The 20071-nt window shown below is 40.8% G+C and overlaps 2 protein-coding genes across 2 annotated transcripts in view; both read right to left on the bottom strand.

Annotated features, from left to right (window-relative positions):
* The window catches only part of LOC110495467 (OX-2 membrane glycoprotein), a 34088-nt gene extending 19061 nt beyond the window's left edge, over window positions 1–15027 (bottom strand). The window contains exon 1 of the mRNA XM_036982356.1: window positions 14954–15027. Coding sequence (XP_036838251.1) covers window positions 14954–15008 — 55 coding nt within the window. The 5' untranslated portion in view covers window positions 15009–15027. The remainder of the gene's footprint in view (window positions 1–14953) is intronic.
* Window positions 15028–15464: 437 nt separating this feature from the next.
* LOC110525651 (OX-2 membrane glycoprotein) lies at window positions 15465–20069 on the bottom strand. The gene is made up of 5 exons (XM_036982353.1): window positions 19958–20069; window positions 19472–19813; window positions 18352–18678; window positions 17538–17636; window positions 15465–16606 (listed from the first exon to the last, which is right to left on the bottom strand). The coding sequence occupies exons 1-5, from the start codon at window positions 19995–19997 to the stop codon at window positions 16548–16550; spliced, it is 867 nt and encodes a 288-aa protein (XP_036838248.1). The 5' UTR covers window positions 19998–20069; the 3' UTR covers window positions 15465–16547.
* Window positions 20070–20071: the final 2 nt, after the last annotated feature.

Here is a 20071-nt window from a genome sequence, read left to right as displayed (position 1 = left end):
CCTAGAGTTTGCCAAATGTTACTGGATCTTTCAATGGGACCAGGTTTAATGGTCAGATGAGATCAAAATAGAGCTTTTTTTTATTTTTTAGAGGTGGGATTGGTGTAGATAGAAAGATATCCATACAGAAAGTACCTCATCCCCACTGTGAAGTCTGGTGATGGATCTTTGATGTTGTGGGGCTGTTTTTCTTCCAAAGGCCCTGGACCACTTGTGGGGATACATGGTATCATGGACTCCATCAAGTACCAGCAGATATTAAATCTAAACCGGACTGCCTCTGTTAGGAAGCTTAAACTGTGCCGTGGTTGGATCTTCCAGCAGGACAATGATCCAAAGTACACCTCAAAATCAACACAAAAAATGGTTTACTTACCACATAATCAAGGTTTTGCCATGGCCATCCCAGTCCCCTGACCTGAACTCCATAGAAAACCTGTGGGATGAGCTGATGAGGAGAATCCACAAGTGTGGGCCTCGGAATCTGAAGGATCTGGAGAGATTCTGTATGGAGGAATGGTCTCAGATCCCTTGCCATGTGTTCTCCAACCTCATTACGCATTATAGGAGAAGACTCAGAGCTGTTATCTTGGCAAAGGAAGGTTGCACAAAGTATTGAATGAAGGTGTCAATAATTGTGGCACACATACACTATCGTTGAAAGGTTTGGGGTCACCTAGAAACGTCCTTGTTTTTGGAAGAAAAGCACATTTAGTGCCTATTTAAAATAACATAAAATTGCCTCCCTCTTATTTCTTAAATTGGAATATATATTCTCCAACACAAAGCGCTCTTGTTGTTAGTAGCCTAAAGCCATTTTCATTTGAAGACCGTTTAACTGAATTAGACCTTCTCGAATTAGTCTACTTTCAGCACTCATCCGTTGTCCATCTGTAATGTAAATTACTCTAATATGGCTTATGGAGATCAATAACTCTAAAGAAATAGCTTCATTATATGCAATTAAACATATTGTTTTAATTCAAATCAATTATAGTCGTAGCTCTAGTTTTCCTCGTCTTGAGGTCCCCTCTCTCCAACTGAACAGGACATCAGTAGGCCTAGTCCGCGCACACAGTTTTTTTTATTTACAGCCTCACCTCCTGAAATCAAATCAAATGTTATTTGTCGCATGCGCCGAATACAACAGTGAAATGCTTACTTACAAGCCCTTAACCAACAATGCCGTTTTAAGAAAGTGCCACCGTACACAGCAGTCATTGGTAGGTAGCACTGAAGGGTTTACCTCAGCAAGAACAGGGCAGGCCGGGGCTCATGATTACATTTTTAATTTATTTAACTAGGCAAGTCAGTTAAATAGCATGCTCTAGAGGTAATGTATGTTATTGCTGTATAAGTGAGTTAGCATGTTTTAGATGTAATGTATGTTGTTACTCTATAAGTGAGTTAGCTAGCATGCTCTAGAGGCAATGTATGGTATTGCTATATAAGTGAGTTAGCTAGCATTCTCTAGATGTAATGTATGTTATTGCTCTATAAGTGAGCTAGCATGTTTTAGATGTATGGTATTGCTATATAAGTGAGTTAGCTAGCATGCGCTAGATGTAATGGCCGCATTAGCTAATACACCGTTGTTACAGATTCATACTATCGACAGCCATCAACATCATTGAGCCCTGCAATTCTATGTAAGAGTTGCGGTTAGAGCGTTGGGACAGTGAAACCAAAATTGAAAAATCTGTCGACGTGCCCTTGAGCAAGGCACTTAAGAACATATTCTTATTTAAAATGACGACCTACCCCGGCCAAATCCAGACGACTCTGGGACCATTGTGCCACCCTATGGGACTCCGAATCACGTCCGGATGTGATGCAGCCTGGATTGGGAACGCCTATCCATTGCAGTGTAGCCTAGTTTTATATATACCATCCCAGCAGCGCAAAAACTAGGGAAGGAGTCAATTTTCTTAGAAATATAACTTTGCACTGTGCTTCTCCCTGCATGGTCTTGGTATAGCCTAGGCCTATAGTATAGGCTATGCATCATGTTGGATTCTAACTACTTTATTGAACTTTGTATAGGAAAGTTACTGTGAGACGAGTATAGAAGGTGTCTGTCCAGACATGTTTTGTTCTTGCTGTGTATTAATATTCCTAAGGATGGAGGTTAAGAGCAACAGGCTAGTCTCAGTTCCTGATAAGTCAGGTTAGTTTCTGTGGAACTAGGGCAAGGAGAGAGGTGGAACTCAACATCGAGATGAGGACAACAGTTGAAGAGAGAATAAACCTCTGGGAGGAAGGCGGCAGGGGTCCACCCCAACCACAGTCCCGTCTCACACACCTCTCCGCTCACGCTGCTCTGGACTCAGGCAGGGCCATGACAATGTAATAAGTAAGAGGAACAGAGACTGATTGTTTATCTTGGAAGTGGTGAGTGGTGACTCCACCTAGTTGGAAGGTATAAATATATGCTTGTGTGACTGAAGCCTCCAGTGGGTTGAATAAAGCTGGTTTGTGCTTTTACTAGTTGTCCATCTGCGTTTCTACTCTGTTCGTTCAGAGCTTGATATTGCGGACCCAGCAGAGAATCAGGGATGAGGGGCATCATGAGATACTATAATATGCAACTAATTCTCAAACCCTGAGCAATGAGACGTTTAATTGATTACAAATTACATGACCCTCCCCTGAATTTAATGAATGAATTAGTTAATTAAGTTGACTAACCTTGAACGGTAAGACACATCTGCTTGCGTCTTGATCCACTCGGGTAAACATTGAAGGAACAAATATAGCAGGCTTCTTCTGCCCATGTTACATTCTTCGTAGTAATAGACGTCGAGTTGAGAGATGCCTCCGTGAAACCCACCTTGCCAGATTCTCCATTGAGTCGTCTTTGAACAGCCTGTGTGTGATGAGAACTCGATCTGTTGGAATAAATTGATACAAGCGCGTATTTTAAAGAGCGCTCCATAAGCCACGCCCCAGTGGGCAGAGTTAGCACGTTGGACTGTAACACGTTTTAATACAATATAAAAAGCCTCTAATTTTACAATGGGTCCGCCATGGCTCTGTTTAGCCTAATTATGCAAATATATTTGAGATCAGTGTATTGCAGTTAATGCCTTATTTGACTTAATAAGCAAAATATATTTCAGTAGTAAACAACGAAACAATAACGAGTCCCAGACAATTCGTAATAGAACATACCAGAAAGCTTATAATCCAAATGATTGTGATCATCAGGCACCAGTATTTGGAATACATTGACGCCATTATCACGCAGACCTTTGACAATGGTCTGTTTTGTCAACGACCTCAATTTATTCCAAAAACTGGGGTTAACCAAATGATGCCAATAATAATGATGCCAATAAGAGAATGGAGACTTTTAATTTGAAAACGTGCAGGATACCTCTTTCCGGTTTCCATTACTTGTTTTATACTGTGTAATGCTTGTTCGGGTAGCACTCTTCACAGGCCGTTTGGTGTACGCTTTCTTTGTTGGTGAGATGAAACTGGCAACATTCTGAAAGGTATTATTGTACATCAGAATTGCAACAAGATTTGTACAAGCCTAAAATGTTTGTCCGTAATCGTAACATGTTCACAGATGAAAGTTCACGTTTATGTTTCATGTATTGCTATTCTTACAATCCTAACACTTTATAATAGATTTTCTTACGATCCTTACGATACGCACGTTCAACGTTTTGGAAGATATCTGGCTCCATAGATGTATGACACATTGTATAACAAGCGATGTCACAACGTACATCACAACATTGTTTTAAACATTTTATTTATAAAAGTAGAAAACAAAAACACACACAACAAAGTATATTACAACATTGTGTATCTTACAGCATTTGATTAAAAAAAGTGAAGAATTAAGAAAACCACCCACACCATGAAAGTACCTAACATTTTATTTATAAACATTTGATTTATAAAACCCCCAGTAAAGAATAAAAACCACACACAAGTCTAGTTTGGATTCATCATGTGTCATCATTAACCAACTACAAAACATATTTACATATTTAGATATACAATAACCAGCAGACCTATGTGTGTCAGCCATTCAGTCCACTATTCAGTACCCACAATGCCCATGGATAGAAACGGTCTCCGAACCACACAGATGTGTTTGAGACAGTATAGTAGTCACTCAAGTTCTCATTAAAAAAAAAAGTAAAAACGGTCAAGTACTGACAGCTATGGTCTAAAACAAACATAACTGACCAGTGTTTGAAATACAGTACCATTAAAGTGATCATCACACTTTCATTTACTCCATTTTAGAATAGTTCCAACGGCTGAGCCTAATATAGTGTATAAGAGGTCATACAATAAGTTTTATAGTGAGTCATATGTTGATGAGGTAAATTATATTTGCTGGTCTTTGATGTGTAATGAGGAGCAACCAGACACGGCACTTGACACATTTATGAAATTGCTTATTCCAGTTACTAATTAGCATGCACCCATTAAGAAAATGACTGTAAAAACTGTTAAATCCCTGTGGATTGCTGAGGAATTGAAACATTGTATGGGTGAGAGGGATGAGGCAAAAGGTATGGCAATTAATCTGGCAGCCCAACTGATTGGCAAACGTATTTCAAATTAAGAAATCATGACTAAATGAAATAAAACTATACTATGAAACAAAAATAAATTATATTAAGAATCATAGTGAAATGTCTTTGGAGCACCTTAAATTAAATATTGGGAAAAAAGGCAAACTCAGCTCCATCATTCATTGAATCAGATGGCTCATTCATCCCAAAACCAACTGATATTGCCAACTACTTTAATGACTTTTTCATTGGCAAGATAAGCAAACGTATGTGTGACAGGCCAGCAGCAAACGCTGACACTACACATCCAAGTATATCTGACCACATTATGAAAGACAAGAATAGTACTTTTGAATTCCGTAAAGTCAGTTTGGAGGAGGTGAAAAAATTATTGTTGTCTATCAACGATGACAAGTCACCAGGGTCTGACAACCTGGATGGAAAATTACTGAGGATAATAGCCGATGATAATGCCACATCTTCAATTTAAGCCTATTAGAAAGTGTGTGCCCTCAGGCCTGGAGGGAAGCTAAAGTCATTTCTTTACACAAGAATAGTAAAGCCCCCTTAACTGGCTCGAATAGCCAACCAATCAGCCTGTTATCAACCCTTAGTAAACTTCTAGAAAAAATAGAGTGCAATTTCACAGTGAACAAATTTACAACAGACTTTCAGCACGCTTATAGGGAAGGACACTCAACAAGCACAGCACTGACACAAATGAATGATGATTGGCTGAGAGAATAGTTTTTTTTTTTGTTTTTGAATTTTACCCCTTTTTCTCCCCAATTTCATGGTATCCAATTATTTTAGTAGCTACTATCTTGTCTCATCGCTACAACTCCCGTACAGGCTCGGGAGAGACGAAGGTTGAAAGTCATCCGTCCTCCGATACACAACCCAACCAAGCCGCACTGCTTCTTAACACAGCGCCATCCACCCCGGAACCAGCCGCACCAATGTGTCAGAGGAAACACCGTGCCCCTGGCAACCTTGGTTAGCGCGCACTGCGCCCGGCCCGCCACAGGAGTCGCTGGTGTGCAATGAGACAAGGATTTCCCTACCGGCCAAACACTCCCTAACCCGGACGACGCTAGGCCAATAACCACTGCGCCACCCGGGAGGCGGCTGAGAGAAATTGATGATGAAATGATAATGGGGGCTGTTTTGTTAGACTTCAGTGCAGCTTTTGACATTATCGTTCAGTCTGCTGCCGGAAAAACATGTGTATTATGGCTTTACACCCCCTACTATAATGTGGATAAAGAGTTGATTGTCTAACAGAACAATGTTCTTTAATGGAAGCCTCTCAAACATAATCCAGGTAGAATCAGGAATTCCCCAGGGCAGCTGTTTGAGTAAAGCCAGTGTGTCTATGTATGAGGATGACTCAACACTATACAACAAAGAGCTGCGGTTCGTTTCGGATAGGGTGGCAAGGAATAAGTTAGTCCTACATGTTTCTAAAACTAAAAGCGTTGTATTTGGGACAAATCATTCACTAAACCCTAAACCTCAATTATATCTTGTAATGAATAATGTGGAAATTGAGCAGGTTGAGGTGACTAAACTGCTAGGAGTTACCCTGGATTGTAAACTGTCATGGTCAAAACATATTGGTACAACAGTAGCTAAGATGGGGAGAAGTCTGTCCATAATAAAGCACTGCTCTGCCTTCTTAACAACACTATCAACAAGGCAGGTCCTACAGGCTCTAGGTTCTACCTTCTTAACAACACTATCAACAAGGCAGGTCCTACAGGCCCTAGTTTCTACCTTCTTAACAACACTATCAACAAGGCAGGTCCTACAGGCCCTAGTTTCTACCTTCTTAACAACACTATCAACAAGGCAGGTCCTACAGGCTCTAGTTTCTACCTTCTTAACAACACTATCAACAAGGCAGGTCCTACAGGCCCTAGTTTCTACCTTCTTAACAACACTATCAACAAGGCAGGTCCTACAGGTCATAGTTTCTACCTTCTTAACAACACTATCAACAAGGCAGGTCCTACAGGCCCTAGTTTCTACCTTCTTAACAACACTATCAACAAGGCAGGTCCTACAGGCCCTAGTTTCAACCTTCTTAACAACACTATCAACAAGGCAGGTCCTACAGGCCCTAGTTTCTACCTTCTTAACAACACTATCAACAAGGCAGGTCCTACAGGCCCTAGTTTCTACCTTCTTAACAACACTATCAACAAGGCAGGTCCTACAGGCCCTAGTTTTGTCGCACCTTGACTACTGTTAGAAGTGTGGTCAAGTGCCACAATTGTAGTTGGCTCAGAACAGGGCAGCACGGCTGGCCCTTAAAAGTACACAGAGAGCTAACATTAATGATATGCATGTCAATCTCTCATGGATCAAAGTAGAGGAGAGATTGACTTCATCACTACTTGTTTTTGTAAGAGGTGTTGACAAGCTGAATGTACCAAGCTGTCTGTTTAAAACACTGGCACACAGCTCGGACACCAATGCATACCCCACAAGACATGCCACCAGAGGTCTCTTTTCAGTCCCCAAGTCCAAAACAGACTATGGGAGGTGCACAATACTACATAGAGCCATGACTACATGGAACTCTATTCCACATCATGTAATACAAGCAGTAGAATCAGATTTTTTTAAAACAGGTAAAAATACACCTTTTGGAACAACGGGGACTGTGAAGACACATACAAAGGTACAGACACAGGCATATGTAAACATTGTGATATTGTTGTATGGTGGTATTAAACATGTTGTATTGTAGAGATGTAGTGGTGTAATAATGTTATGTGATGTACTGTTTTATATGTAATGTAAGTACTGTAATATGTTTGGACCCAGGAAGAGTAGCAGCTAATGGGGGATCCCTAATATATACAAAATACAAATAACATACTGGAACAACAATGCAGCAATGCAACTCATTTGCATGTATGCGGTCACCATGACTACCACTCTACCAGGATGATCCAATAAGGTTGTACTAACACATTTAGAATGTACTGGATATTGTTGTGGTCCTGAAAGACATTAACATCAATGATACTGATCAGAGTCAGATCATCTGTTGTAACAGTGTACTGATATAACGGCTTTGTGTGTATTTACAGTTACATATTCTCCAGGGATATGATACTTGATACTGAAAAGCAATTCAATGTTTTCTAATCTATTACCTGCAGTAAGTACAAACACTGTTTACTTGTTTCAGGGTCATCATTTTGAGGGTTGAGTGTTGATGGTTCTTCCTGTTCTCTGTCATTGGCTGTGGGATTTGGGCTAAAGATTGTCAAACTTACAAAAACAATGTCAAAGTAATACTGTATTTTCTCTGTCATCTGAACAGTAAAACTTACCTTAATTTCTTATTTCCGAGTTTGCACCACAGTACCACAGTTCCACAGCACACAGCAATGAAACACAGTGAACTCATCACTGCACCAATCCCTGTTGGCTTAACTGTGAAAGATGACAAGATGAGAATGGTACAATTCACAGATAAGAGTGTCAGAGATTAGTTGTGGTCATTAGATTAGTGACTTACAGTGCCATGCGAAAGTATTCGGCCCCCTTGAACTTTGCGACCTTTTGCCACATTTCAGGCTTCAAACATAAAGATATAAAACTGTATTTTTTTTGTGAAGAATCAACAACAAGTGGGACACAATCATGAAGTGGAACAACATTTATTGGATATTTCAAAAAAAATTTAACAAATCAAAAACTGAAAAATTGGGTGTGCAAAATTATTCAGCCCCCTTAAGTTAATACTTTGTAGCGCCACCTTTTGCTGCGATTACAGCTGTAAGTCGCTTGGGGTATGTCTCTATCAGTTTTGCACATCGAGAGACTGACATTTTTTCCCATTCCTCCTTGCAAAACAGCTCGAGCTCAGTGAGGTTGGATGGAGAGCATTTGTGAACAGCAGTTTTCAGTTCTTTCCACAGATTCTCGATTGGATTCAGGTCTGGACTTTGACTTGGCCATTCTAACACCTGGATATGTTTATTTTTGAACCATTCCATTGCAGATTTTGCTTTATGTTTTGGATCATTGTCTTGTTGGAAGACAAATCTCTGTCCCAGTCTCAGGTCTTTTGCAGACTCCATCAGGTTTTCTTCCAGAATGGTCCTGTATTTGGCTCCATCCATCTTCCCATCAATTTTAACCATCTTCCCTGTCCCTGCTGAAGAAAAGCAGGCCCAAACCATGATGCTGCCACCACCATGTTTGACAGTGGGGATGGTCTGTTCAGGGTGATGAGCTGTGTTGCTTTTACGCCAAACATAACGTTTTGCATTGTTGCCAAAAAGTTCCATTTTGGTTTCATCTGACCAGAGCACCTTCTTCCACATGTTTGGTGTGTCTCCCAGGTGGCTTGTGGCAAACTTTAAACAACACTTTGTATGGATATCTTTAAGAAATGGCTTTCTTCTTGCCACTCTTCCATAAAGGCCAGATTTGTGCAATATACGACTGATTGTTGTCCTATGGACAGAGTCTCCCACCTCAGCTGTAGATCTCTGCAGTTCATCCAGAGTGATCATGGGCCTCTTGGCTGCATCTCTGATCAGTCTTCTCCTTGTATGAGCTGAAAGTTTAGAGGGACGGCCAGGTCTTGGTAGATTTGCAGTGGTCTGATACTCCTTCCATTTCAATATTATCGCTTGCACAGTGCTCCTTGAAGCTTGGGAAATATTTTTGTATCCAAATCCGTCTTTAAACTTCTTCACAACAGTATCTCGGACCTGCCTGGTGTGTTCCTTGTTCTTCATGATGCTCTCTGCGCTTTTAACGGACCTCTGAGACTATCACAGTGCAGGTGCATTTATACGGAGACTTGATTTACACACAGGTGGATTGTATTTATCATCATTAGTCATTTAGGTCAACATTGGATCATTCAGAGATCCTCACTGAACTTCTGGAGAGAGTTTGCTGCACTGAAAGTAAAGGGGCTGAATAATTTTGCACGCCCAATTTTTCAGTTTTTGATTTGTTAAAAAAGTTTGAAATATCCAATAAATGTCGTTCCACTTCATGATTGTGTCCCACTTGTTGTTGACTCTTCACAAAAAAAACAGTTTTATATCTTTATGTTTGAAGCCTGAAATGTGGCAAAAGGTCGCAAAGTTCAAGGGGGCCGAATACTTTCGCAAGGCACTGTACCTCTGATCCTGTCACCATCAGTGACCTCAGGTACACCTAGCACAGAACATACAGAGACAGTACTTCAGAATGACACCAGCATGTTGATTGTTACTGTAGGCATGTATAGAACCATTTCTCACCAGGAAATGAAGCTTGTGTTCTAGCTGGAATAACCATGGATACGTTCTTGGTGACACCTCCAGAGAACAGTGACACCTTACAGCCAACGCTGGTGTCTTTGTCAGGTAGACTGAATGCTGCCAGCGTAGAAGTTATGGTGACCGTGACAGTTCCATTGAGATGGGTGACATTGGCCATTGTGGAATTTTCTAGAATTTCTGTGTCTTCCCAGGTTACTGTAGGAACAGGCCGTCCAGTAGCAGAACAGGACAGAGTGGTGTGACTGTTGTTGGTTTGTGTGATGAGGAGTGAGGGTCCATACAGCTCTATAGAACAACAACAAACACAGTTCACAGTGAATGTAAATACCATAATGGTTTCAATCACATTATTTACTAAATAATTCCATTTAAATGATTTACTAAATGATCACATTTTGATAAATAGTTTCAAGACATTGGATGTATGATCTGATAAAATGGCTGCTTGAAGTTCTGAAGAAGTTGTTCTGGGTCAATCATTTACAGTACATTATGTTATCAGATTTTACCATTGACTTTGAGACAGGTCCTTCCGCTGATAGCTCCCTCTGGAAAGGTGTTAAACAGACACTTGTAGCAGGACTCGTCTCCTCTTGACACTCCTCTGATGACGATAGAGCAGTTCTGCAGTCCCTCGTCTTCAAACTCCACTTTCCTCTGAAAAGGTGGGTTGACATGGGGACCGCGTTTGCTGTAAGTGGCCACATTTTCATTCTCCCCAGTTGTCTCTTTTTGCCAGGTGACTTGCCGCACATCTTTGGGTTTCATGAGCTCACAGGTTAAGACTGCATCTTCTCCCAGGGTTGCTGTGACAACTTGCTGTGTTCTCACCAACTGAGAGAGCCCTGCATGAAGACAGTTATACACTACTTAATTCTTACTATATTACAAACTCTCACACACACACACACTCAGTTGGTAGAGCCTGGTGGTGTTGTGGGTTTGATTCACATATTATTAAAAAAATGTAAGTCTCTTGGAGAAAAGCGTCAGCTAAAAGCCATATTTTTTAAAATATATATTTATAGATTTTATCGCACAGGGCTTTGCCTTTTTCTGTTTTAGACTATTTAAAGCAATCAAAGATGACTTTATACTGCAGCCATACTCAACTGGTGGACCGCGGTCCGGAACCACACCTAGAACAGGGTCAATATGGACCGCGGTCTGGAACCACACCTAGAACAGGGTCAATACGGACCGCAGTCCAGGACCACACCTAGAATGGTGTCAATACGAACCGCTGTCCGGAACCACACCTAGAACAGGGCCAATATGGGCCGCGGGTCCCAAGATCTTTTTAGGAACTCGGTCAGGCTTTCAACTTAGTGCTCTTGATTGCTGAAATAGTAGAATCAACAAGGTGCAATTTCTAAATATGGTAGTGCAAGGACAGTTTTCCTCTTATGTCATTCCCTGACAGAACTCTTTCTAACCTGTCAGAAATATCCAGTTGATCTCCGGCATCCAGCTGGCTTAGTATGGAGCGTGAGGAGTGTCACCCCTTCTCTATTGGCGCTGTGATTTTGTCGCCTGTCAATCTGGAGATGTCACTTTATTGTAACAATCCTATTATACATAGCACAGTCCGAATCTGGAAGCAAATTAAAGTCCACTTTGAGCATAGACCAATGTCATTCATGCTCCCTGTCGCCAGGAATCCCTCCTTTGCCCCTTCTAACCTTGATAACACCTTTGAGCGATGGGGAGAGTTGGGGATAAGTACCATAGGGGATTTATACATAGAAGGGACCTTTGCTTCCTTTGAGTTGCTGAGGGAAACTTATAACCTTCCCAGAAGTAATTTTTTCAGATACCTACAAATTAGAGACTACGTTAGAAAACACCTCCCAACATTTGGGAATGCTAAAATTTCCATGTTTGACGGATGCATAAAAATATGCCCCACCTCCAATAAACTGATATTTCGTCTATATGATGCTTTTCAATCTGTTAGCACACCTTCCACTGATGCCATCAAGGCAAAATGGGAGGAAGAACTAGGGACTGACATCTCGGTGGCAGACTGGGAAGAGAGCTTGGAGTATATCCACACATGCTCCATTAATTCCAGACATCGTCTCATACAATTCAAGGTATTACACAGATTACACTATTCCAAAACTAAACTGCATAGGATATTTCCTGACACATCCCCTACATGTGATAAATGTCAGGCTACGCAGGGTACACTACTCCACTGCTTTGCCCTATGCTCTAGCTTGCATGGTTATTGGAGTGGAATTTTTGGGATCCTCTCTGAAGTTTTGGAGACTTCAATAGATCCAGACCCGCTTCTGATAATCCTGGGAGTATCTGAGTCCCTAAACGGATTAACCAACCCCCAAAAACAACTAATCTCGTACGGTCTCATCTCGGCAAAAAAACTAATCTTGTTGTTTTGGAAGAGGAGGGAAGCGCCCTCTACCAAATTATGGCTCAGTGAATTGGCAAACACTGTACACTTAGAAAGAATTAGATATATTCTGAACAATAAATTATCAACATTTGATCAAATCTGGCAGCCTTTCCTCTCCTACTTGGACGAGTCGGCGCTGTGAATTTGTACTTATTAACGCACTCTCAATTGTTGGGGGGGGGGGGGGGGGGGGGGGGATAGGGGGGGGGGGGTGGATAGGGGGGACATCTTCCCTCTTTCTCTCTACGTGTCCTTGTTTTGTATGTCGTGTTTTGTATTATTTGTTCTGCACCCAGAACTCTGGGTCTTGTTGTTCCTTTATGCTCTTTTATGTTTAGATAAGAATTGTATACCTGTCTTGTATACCTTATACACCATTCTTGTGTGTGTTTAATAACAAATATTTGAAACAGAAATATCCAGTTGATCAACTACTTGCCCAAGTCAGCTAGATAGGTCAATTAGGCTAACTAGCTATCTACATCTTGTAGTTGTTATGGTCAGATTAAGTGACCAGGGGCCTCGACCCAACAAGGGCCCGACATTTTGTTGAATCACTCAGGTACAGTATCATATGAACACACATTAGACATGGCAAAATGTGTAGAATTGCAAGAAATTAGCTTAAAAACTTCTAAATGTTCTCTCCACCAACAAGAGGGCTGTGAACAGTTTGGGGTCACATGGGTTGTAGAGGTTGGGGTTTGTTACTATGCTGATAAATGACAATATCCAATATCCATGAATGGGCAAGACAAAAGATATAAGTGGCTTTGAACGGGGTATGGTAGTAGGTGCCTTTGAACGGGGTATGGTAGTAGGTGCCTTTGAACGGGGTATGGTAGTAGGTGTCTTTGAACGGGGTATGGTAGTAGGTGTCTTTGAACGGGGTATGGTAGTAGGTGCCTTTGAACGGGGTATGGTAGTAGGTGCCTTTGAACGGGGTATGGTAGTAGGTGCCTTTGAACGGGGTATGGTAGTAGGTGCCTTTGAACAGGGTATGGTAGTAGGTGCCTTTGAACGGGGTATGGTAGTAGGTGCCTTTGAACGGGGTATGGTAGTAGGTGTCTTTGAACGGGGTATGGTAGTAGGTGCCTTTGAACGGGGTATGGTAGTAGGTGCCTTTGAACGGGGTATGGTAGTAGGTGCCTTTGAACGGGGTATGGTAGTAGGTGCCTTTGAACGGGGTATGGTAGTAGGTGCCTTTGAACGGGGTATGGTAGTAGGTGCCAGGTTCATCAGTTTGTGTCAAGAACTGTAACGCTGCTGGGATTTTCCCACTCAACAATTTCCCATGTGTATCAAGAATTGTCCACCACCCAAATTGACACAACTGCGGGAAGCATTGGAGTTAACATAAGCCAGCATCCCTGTGGAACGTTTTCACCTTGTAGAGTCAATGCCCCCAAAAATGTAGGCTGTTCTGAGGGGGGCTTCAACTCAATATTAGGAAGGTGTTCTTAATAACTTGTGCATTCAGTGTGTATTAGTTATAGTGGTGTAGTATTCAGAATGGTCAGAAGGGGGAGGACAGAACTAGTCTAATCTAGTCTAGGTACAGTAGGAGGAAGTTATGAATGAAGGGGCTTTTACATTTGCTGCAGTATGGGTTAGTAACTGACAGCAGTATGGGTTAGTAACTGACAGCAGTATGGGTTAGTAACTGACAGCAGTATGGGTTAGTAACTGACAGCAGTATGGGTTAGTAACTGACAGCAGTATGGGTTAGTAACTGACAGCAGTATGGGTTAGTAACTGACAGCAGAATGGGTTAGTAACTGACAGCAGTATGGGTTAGTAACTGACAGCAGTATGGGTTAGTAACTGACAGCAGTATGGGTTAGTAACTGACAGCAGTATGGGTTAGTAACTGACAGCAGTATGGGTTAGTAACTGACAGCAGTATGGGTTAGTAACTGACAGCAGTATGGGTTAGTAACTGACAGCAGTATGGGTTAGTAACTGGCAGCAGTATGGGTTAGTAACTGGCAGCAGTATGGGTTAGTAACTGACAGCAGTATGGGTTAGTAACTGACAGCAGTATGGGTTAGTAACTGACAGCAGTATGGGTTAGTAACTGACAGCAGTATGGGTTAGTAACTGACAGCAGTATGGGTTAGTAACTGACAGCAGTATGGGTTAGTAACTGACAGCAGAATGGGTTAGTAACTGACAGCAGTATGGGTTAGTAACTGACAGCAGTATGGGTTAGTAACTGACAGCAGTATGGGTTAGTAACTGGCAGCAGTATGGGTTAGTAACTGGCAGCAGTATGGGTTAGTAACTGACAGCAGTATGGGTTAGTAACTGACAGCAGTATGGGTTAGTAACTGACAGCAGAATGGGTTCATGTGGTGAATTATTAAAGTAACATCAACTACAGAATGTGTGGACATCAGTGAATATAAGGAACTATGGCTATAGCTCAATCCTCTTTGTTCACTGATTAAATCATAGTTTACAGTGACTTTCACTACACTATACAGGTTATACAGTGACTCACTACATTCATCATTTCATTTATCTGTATAGTGGAAGATAAATTAAATGATGAATGCAGTCTATTGAAATAAATAGGTTTGAACACACCTCATTTCATAAAGAAAAGCAACAGTATCAGCAATTCTGTGTCAATTAAAATAAAATGCTGACAGATGCACTAAGTCATGTATAAAACAGATATAACTCACCTTTAGGGAGGACTATTAGCTGAATAAACAGGTAGTTGTAGAACGTAGGAGCCATGGTGAAAATGTGAGTTCTCTTTTTTGAATTTCCCTCCTGGTTTGAATGGACCTATCACCTTTTGGGCAGAGGCCCCTCCCCTACACTAAAAGTGAAAGTAAACTCTGCTGGTGTATCACCAGTTTTAGTTGAGAAGGTTCATTAGTTGAACTCTTCTTAAAACAGATAGCTGACATATTACACACATAGCCAAGGGAGTCTGGTGCAGCTCTATAACAACCTAGTCCTGATTGTGATGTTACTGTAAACCGAGCTATAACAACCTAGTCCTGATTGTGATGTTACTGTAAACCGAGCTATAACAACCTAGTCCTGATTGTGATGTTACTGTAAACCGAGCTATAACAACCTAGTCCTGATTGTGATGTTACTGTAAACCGAGCTATAACAAAGTAGCCCTGATTTTAAATGTTACTGTAAAACAAGGTGACGATGGGTGATTTTTTAAGTACAGAATATAGTTTTATATCAAACGGGAGAGAACACAATACATTTAAAGAATGCTTTTGAATCTTAAAAAAATCAAAAACATTGTACAGATCAAGCGAGAATAATAACCTGAGTTATAAACAGTGTTAAATCAAGTGGGGTCAAACACAACAAGCAACATCCATGATCAGAATAAATACAAACATGAACTAAAACGTGATACAATTAAATCTAGTGAACAAGGTACAGTATATCAAACTATCAAAGTGCAAAACATTGTTATCACCATTATATTTTCAGGGCTCAAATACATTCATACATTGCATTGATATAAAGGAGGTAAAACATCCATGTATCTGTGTTACTATAGATACAGTATGTAATAACAGCATAAACTTCACATTGACACAAGTGCTACCATATTTAAATGGTTTCAAGTTAAATTAAATAGAAGGATATTCTCCCGTCTTCTTCCTGGTGTGTCATAAAGTCAACTGTAGGTGGTGCTGTGTTGTAATTGATTATATTGTATTTCCTCACTGACAAACCTCATCTCTCAAAACTAAAGTAAAATGTCAAAACAAAAAACAGTATTTGTGACATTATGTAATGTATGGTGCAGGTATAAATTAGCTTACATATGACTGGGGAAAAAATGTGACTCTATGTCAACTCAAAAAGGTTCAATATATCTAGTACACATTGCATCTACCTGTCTCATTAGAAATGTTTGTCATAACCACATCCTTCTAAACGTAGGAGCTGGGCTAATAAAGAATACTAATAAAGAACAGGAAGGCCTGCACCCTGTTCATGCTCCCAAGACTCCCAGACAGTCTAATCCTCATTCATGAATAGTAGTACTGTATCTTGCTAGTCGCCATGCATTTAATATGATCTTTGTCGTACAATTAGAATATACTGTAATATTCTAAAGATGGATTAGTAGTCTGGTTGAGGCGTGTTAGTGGATCTCATGTCTTGAGGAACTGGGCTCTTCTGCAACCAAACTCTAAATACCAACAGCGCTCTGATGCTCAATAAAAACCAAACTCAATAAAAACAAGTCAGCTAAAGTACATAAGTATAGCAATCAACACAGACAAACATTTACACACTTTCCCCAAAAGCGTCCTGCTCGTCTGCTGTGGTTGCTGCTTGCCTGTAACCTGCCAGAGAGAATGTGAAGGTTAGACTTTACTGTAGGGAGTAAAGACATACAGCGTATTCAGACCCCTTGACTTTTTGCACATTTTGTTACAGCCTTATTCTAAAATGGATGACAATGTTTCCCCCCCTCATCAACCTACACACAATACTCCATAATGACAAAGCAAAAACAGGTTTTTACCTTTTTTTCACAATCCTGTCTCGGAGCTCTACGGACATTTCCTTCGACCTTATGGCTTGGTTTTTGCTCTGACATGCACTGTCAACTGTGGGACCTTATATAAACAGGTGTGTGCATTTCCAAATCATGTCCAATCAATTGAATTTACCACAGGTGGGCTCCAAACAAGTTGTAGAAAGATCTAAAGTATAATTAATGGAAACAGGAGGCACCGGAGCTCAATTTACATTCTCATAGCAAAGGCCGAATACTTATGTAAATAAGGTATCTGTTTTTTGTATTTTTATACATTTGCAAATATTTCTAAAAACCTGTTTTCGTTTTGTCATTATGGGGTATTGTGTGTAGACTGATGAAGGGGAAAAAAACGATTTAATCAATTTTAGAATAAGGCTGTAATGTAACAAAATGTGGTAAAGGGGAAGGGGTCTGAATACTTTCTGAATCCACAGTACACTTTATCAGTAACCATTCTAGAGCTCTAAGACATGACTCACCCACAGCTGATACTTCACACAGTTTATTTCATAAAGCCAGAGACACATACATACACACATATATATATATATATATATATATATATGAGAGAGAGAGAGAGAGAGAGAGAGAGAGAGATGATACACTATGGTTCTGATTAGACATTCACTCAGTTGGTCTTTCTACGGTGTTATTACATCTAGTAGTCTCTCATGACTGTTAAGCAAACCAGACTGGCAAAGGTGACATCAGATAATCTTGTGCTGACTCACCTTTTTTCTTTTGAAGCATGACACTGCCGCAGATGACTAAAATGGAGACGATTAGGAACACTGGAATGCCAACCGCCCATGGGGGTGTCCTCTTGTCACCTGGAAGGTGAAACATTTTTTAAATTTTTTTATTTAACTAGGCAAGTCAGTTAAGAACAAATTCTTATTTACAATGACAGCCTAGGAACAGTGGGTTAACTGCCTTGTTCAGGGGCAGAAGCACAGATTTTTACTTTGTCAGCTCGGGGATTCGATCCAGCAACCTTTCAGTTACTGGCACAACGCTCCAACCACTAGGCTACCTGCCGCCCCTATGAAATTGCCGTGATCATGCATTTGGAGAGATCCATTTCTTGAGAAGAGGAAGCTGGGAATTGTACATCCTCTTTCCAAAGAAGTCTGTTTGAATAGCATGTTGATATGGATTTCACCCTTTAACATATCATCCATCCTTCATTTAGCTTCCCTGAGGGGCAGGAAACTACCCAGAACTCAATAAAACACCTGACTCTACAGGGAGTGACTCATGGTTCTGTACCACAGTAGTCAAAACTAAACTTAACTGGTGAGATTAGATAACAGCACTACTAGCATCACAACATTAGGCTCTTGCAACCAGCCTGATCTCATTGTGCTCACCATTCTGTTGGAATGTTAGAATAGTGAGCTGTCGCACAATCTGGCTGGTTCACTAGGCTATCCCAACATCATTGGGGATGATCTTTTCTCAATGTTGTTTTCAAGTTGAACCGTTCTGTACTGACACGCTAAAAGTGTATGGTCTAAAAGTATATGACACGTCAACATTACGTACCCTCTTCAACCTCCCTCTCTCCAGGGAGAATAGGAAGCAAGACCCGCTCGTGTCTCTGTGTCCTCATCCCATTGTTTACGATACAGTCCACGTATCCCCCGGAGCCTGGCAACAGTTGGAGGGTGATGTTGCTATTGGCTGTGACAGTTTGGTCTGTGTTAATGACAGTCCAGTTGTTAGGTGTCTTTATGAGTGCTGCAGCAGATAAGTTCCATTGGATCCAAGGTGCTGGTTTACCCGTGGCAGAGCAGCTGACCACAACTTCCATGTCTGCTTTAGGTTCAGTGCTGGGGACTTTTTGCATTGTGGCTCTCACTTCAGATAAACCTTTGAATAGATGAAACAGGGAATATTAGCTAATATTGATTTTATTTATTTTACAAAGCAGGTCAATTAAGAATAAATTATTATTTACAATGACAGCCAAAGGAATCCTGTGGCGCAGAGGGCGGTTTTAAAAGTCTAGGACAAGACAGTCAACACAATACATCTGAGAAGTCATAATTCCATTTCATATTTTGGTTAGAAAGGCTTAATAAACCCTTAGCCCATACTATATGATTCAGAAATCATGCCTTAGCAAAGGTCCCACTGTAAGACTTTTCTGCCATTTCAACAGTAAAACACTGTAGGATCCATAGGATAATACCATAAATGTGTTGTTTTTCTTACATGTCTATTTCAGGCAGAATTTCGCTGTAAATTTGCAGCAATATCCTGACACCAGAGTTGGCATCTTAATACTGTAATTTTGTTTTACAATACCATTTTCCTTACTGTAAAACATTACAGCATCCATTTACATTTACTGCAAGTATGCTGTAATATGTCTTTACAGTAAGGAAAATAGTACTGTAAAACATATTACAGCATCTCTGCTAATGTATGATTTCGCTCATAAATTAGTTGTGAAGCATGTATGTATTGCTAAGACTTTATGAATACTGTATAACAGTGTTTTCCCCAAAATGATTCTCTCCAAGAATACCCCCAGAGACTTTTTAGGCTCCTATACTACCAGCACACCTGATTCAACTAGGCCTAATCAAGGGCTGGATAATTCGTTGAGCAGTTAGGTAATACATTGGTAACTAGTAAATTAGTTAATTAGTTGACTAACCTTGAACGGTAAGACAAATCTGCTTGCGTATTGAACCACTCGGGTAAACATTGAAGGAACAAATATAGCAGGCGTCGTCTGCCCATGTTACGTTCTTCACGGTAATAGACGTTGAGTTGAGAGATGCCTCCGTGAAAACCACCTTGCCTCGTTGCGGGTCTATGATTTGAGCTCCAAACCGCTTGCTGTAGGTGGCCAGATTCTCCACCGAGTCGTCTTTGAACAGCCTCTGCCAGGTGACTTGCAGCACACCTGTCGGGTCCGCATGAGTGCAGGTATATGATGCGTCGGCATTGAAGTCAACCCTGGTGTCTCCTCTAGCTACGACGTTGACAGAGACGGCTAGAAATGGAAGAAGGAATGTTAACAGGTAAATAAAAAAAGTTTAGCCTTACAAAAAAAATCAATGGCCTGTCAAAAGTGGGAAATGTTCCTTTATCATATACGAGCAGAATCAACTGGTCAGATCCATGGAAAATAACGTACCTTCAGACAGCACGCATAAGATAATTAGGTAAGTGTTCATTCTCAGCGGGTGAATGTTAACAAGATCATTCTGTTTCTGGCGTTGGACCTTTAAATATTGGTGAGGTGAAAGTG

The sequence above is a fragment of the Oncorhynchus mykiss genome, chromosome 7 (genome assembly GCF_013265735.2).
Source record: "Oncorhynchus mykiss isolate Arlee chromosome 7, USDA_OmykA_1.1, whole genome shotgun sequence".
Classification (NCBI taxonomy): Eukaryota; Metazoa; Chordata; class Actinopteri; order Salmoniformes; family Salmonidae; genus Oncorhynchus; species Oncorhynchus mykiss.
The sequence above is the reverse complement of the archived record's forward strand: the minus strand, read 5'-3'. Positions and strand labels throughout refer to the sequence as shown.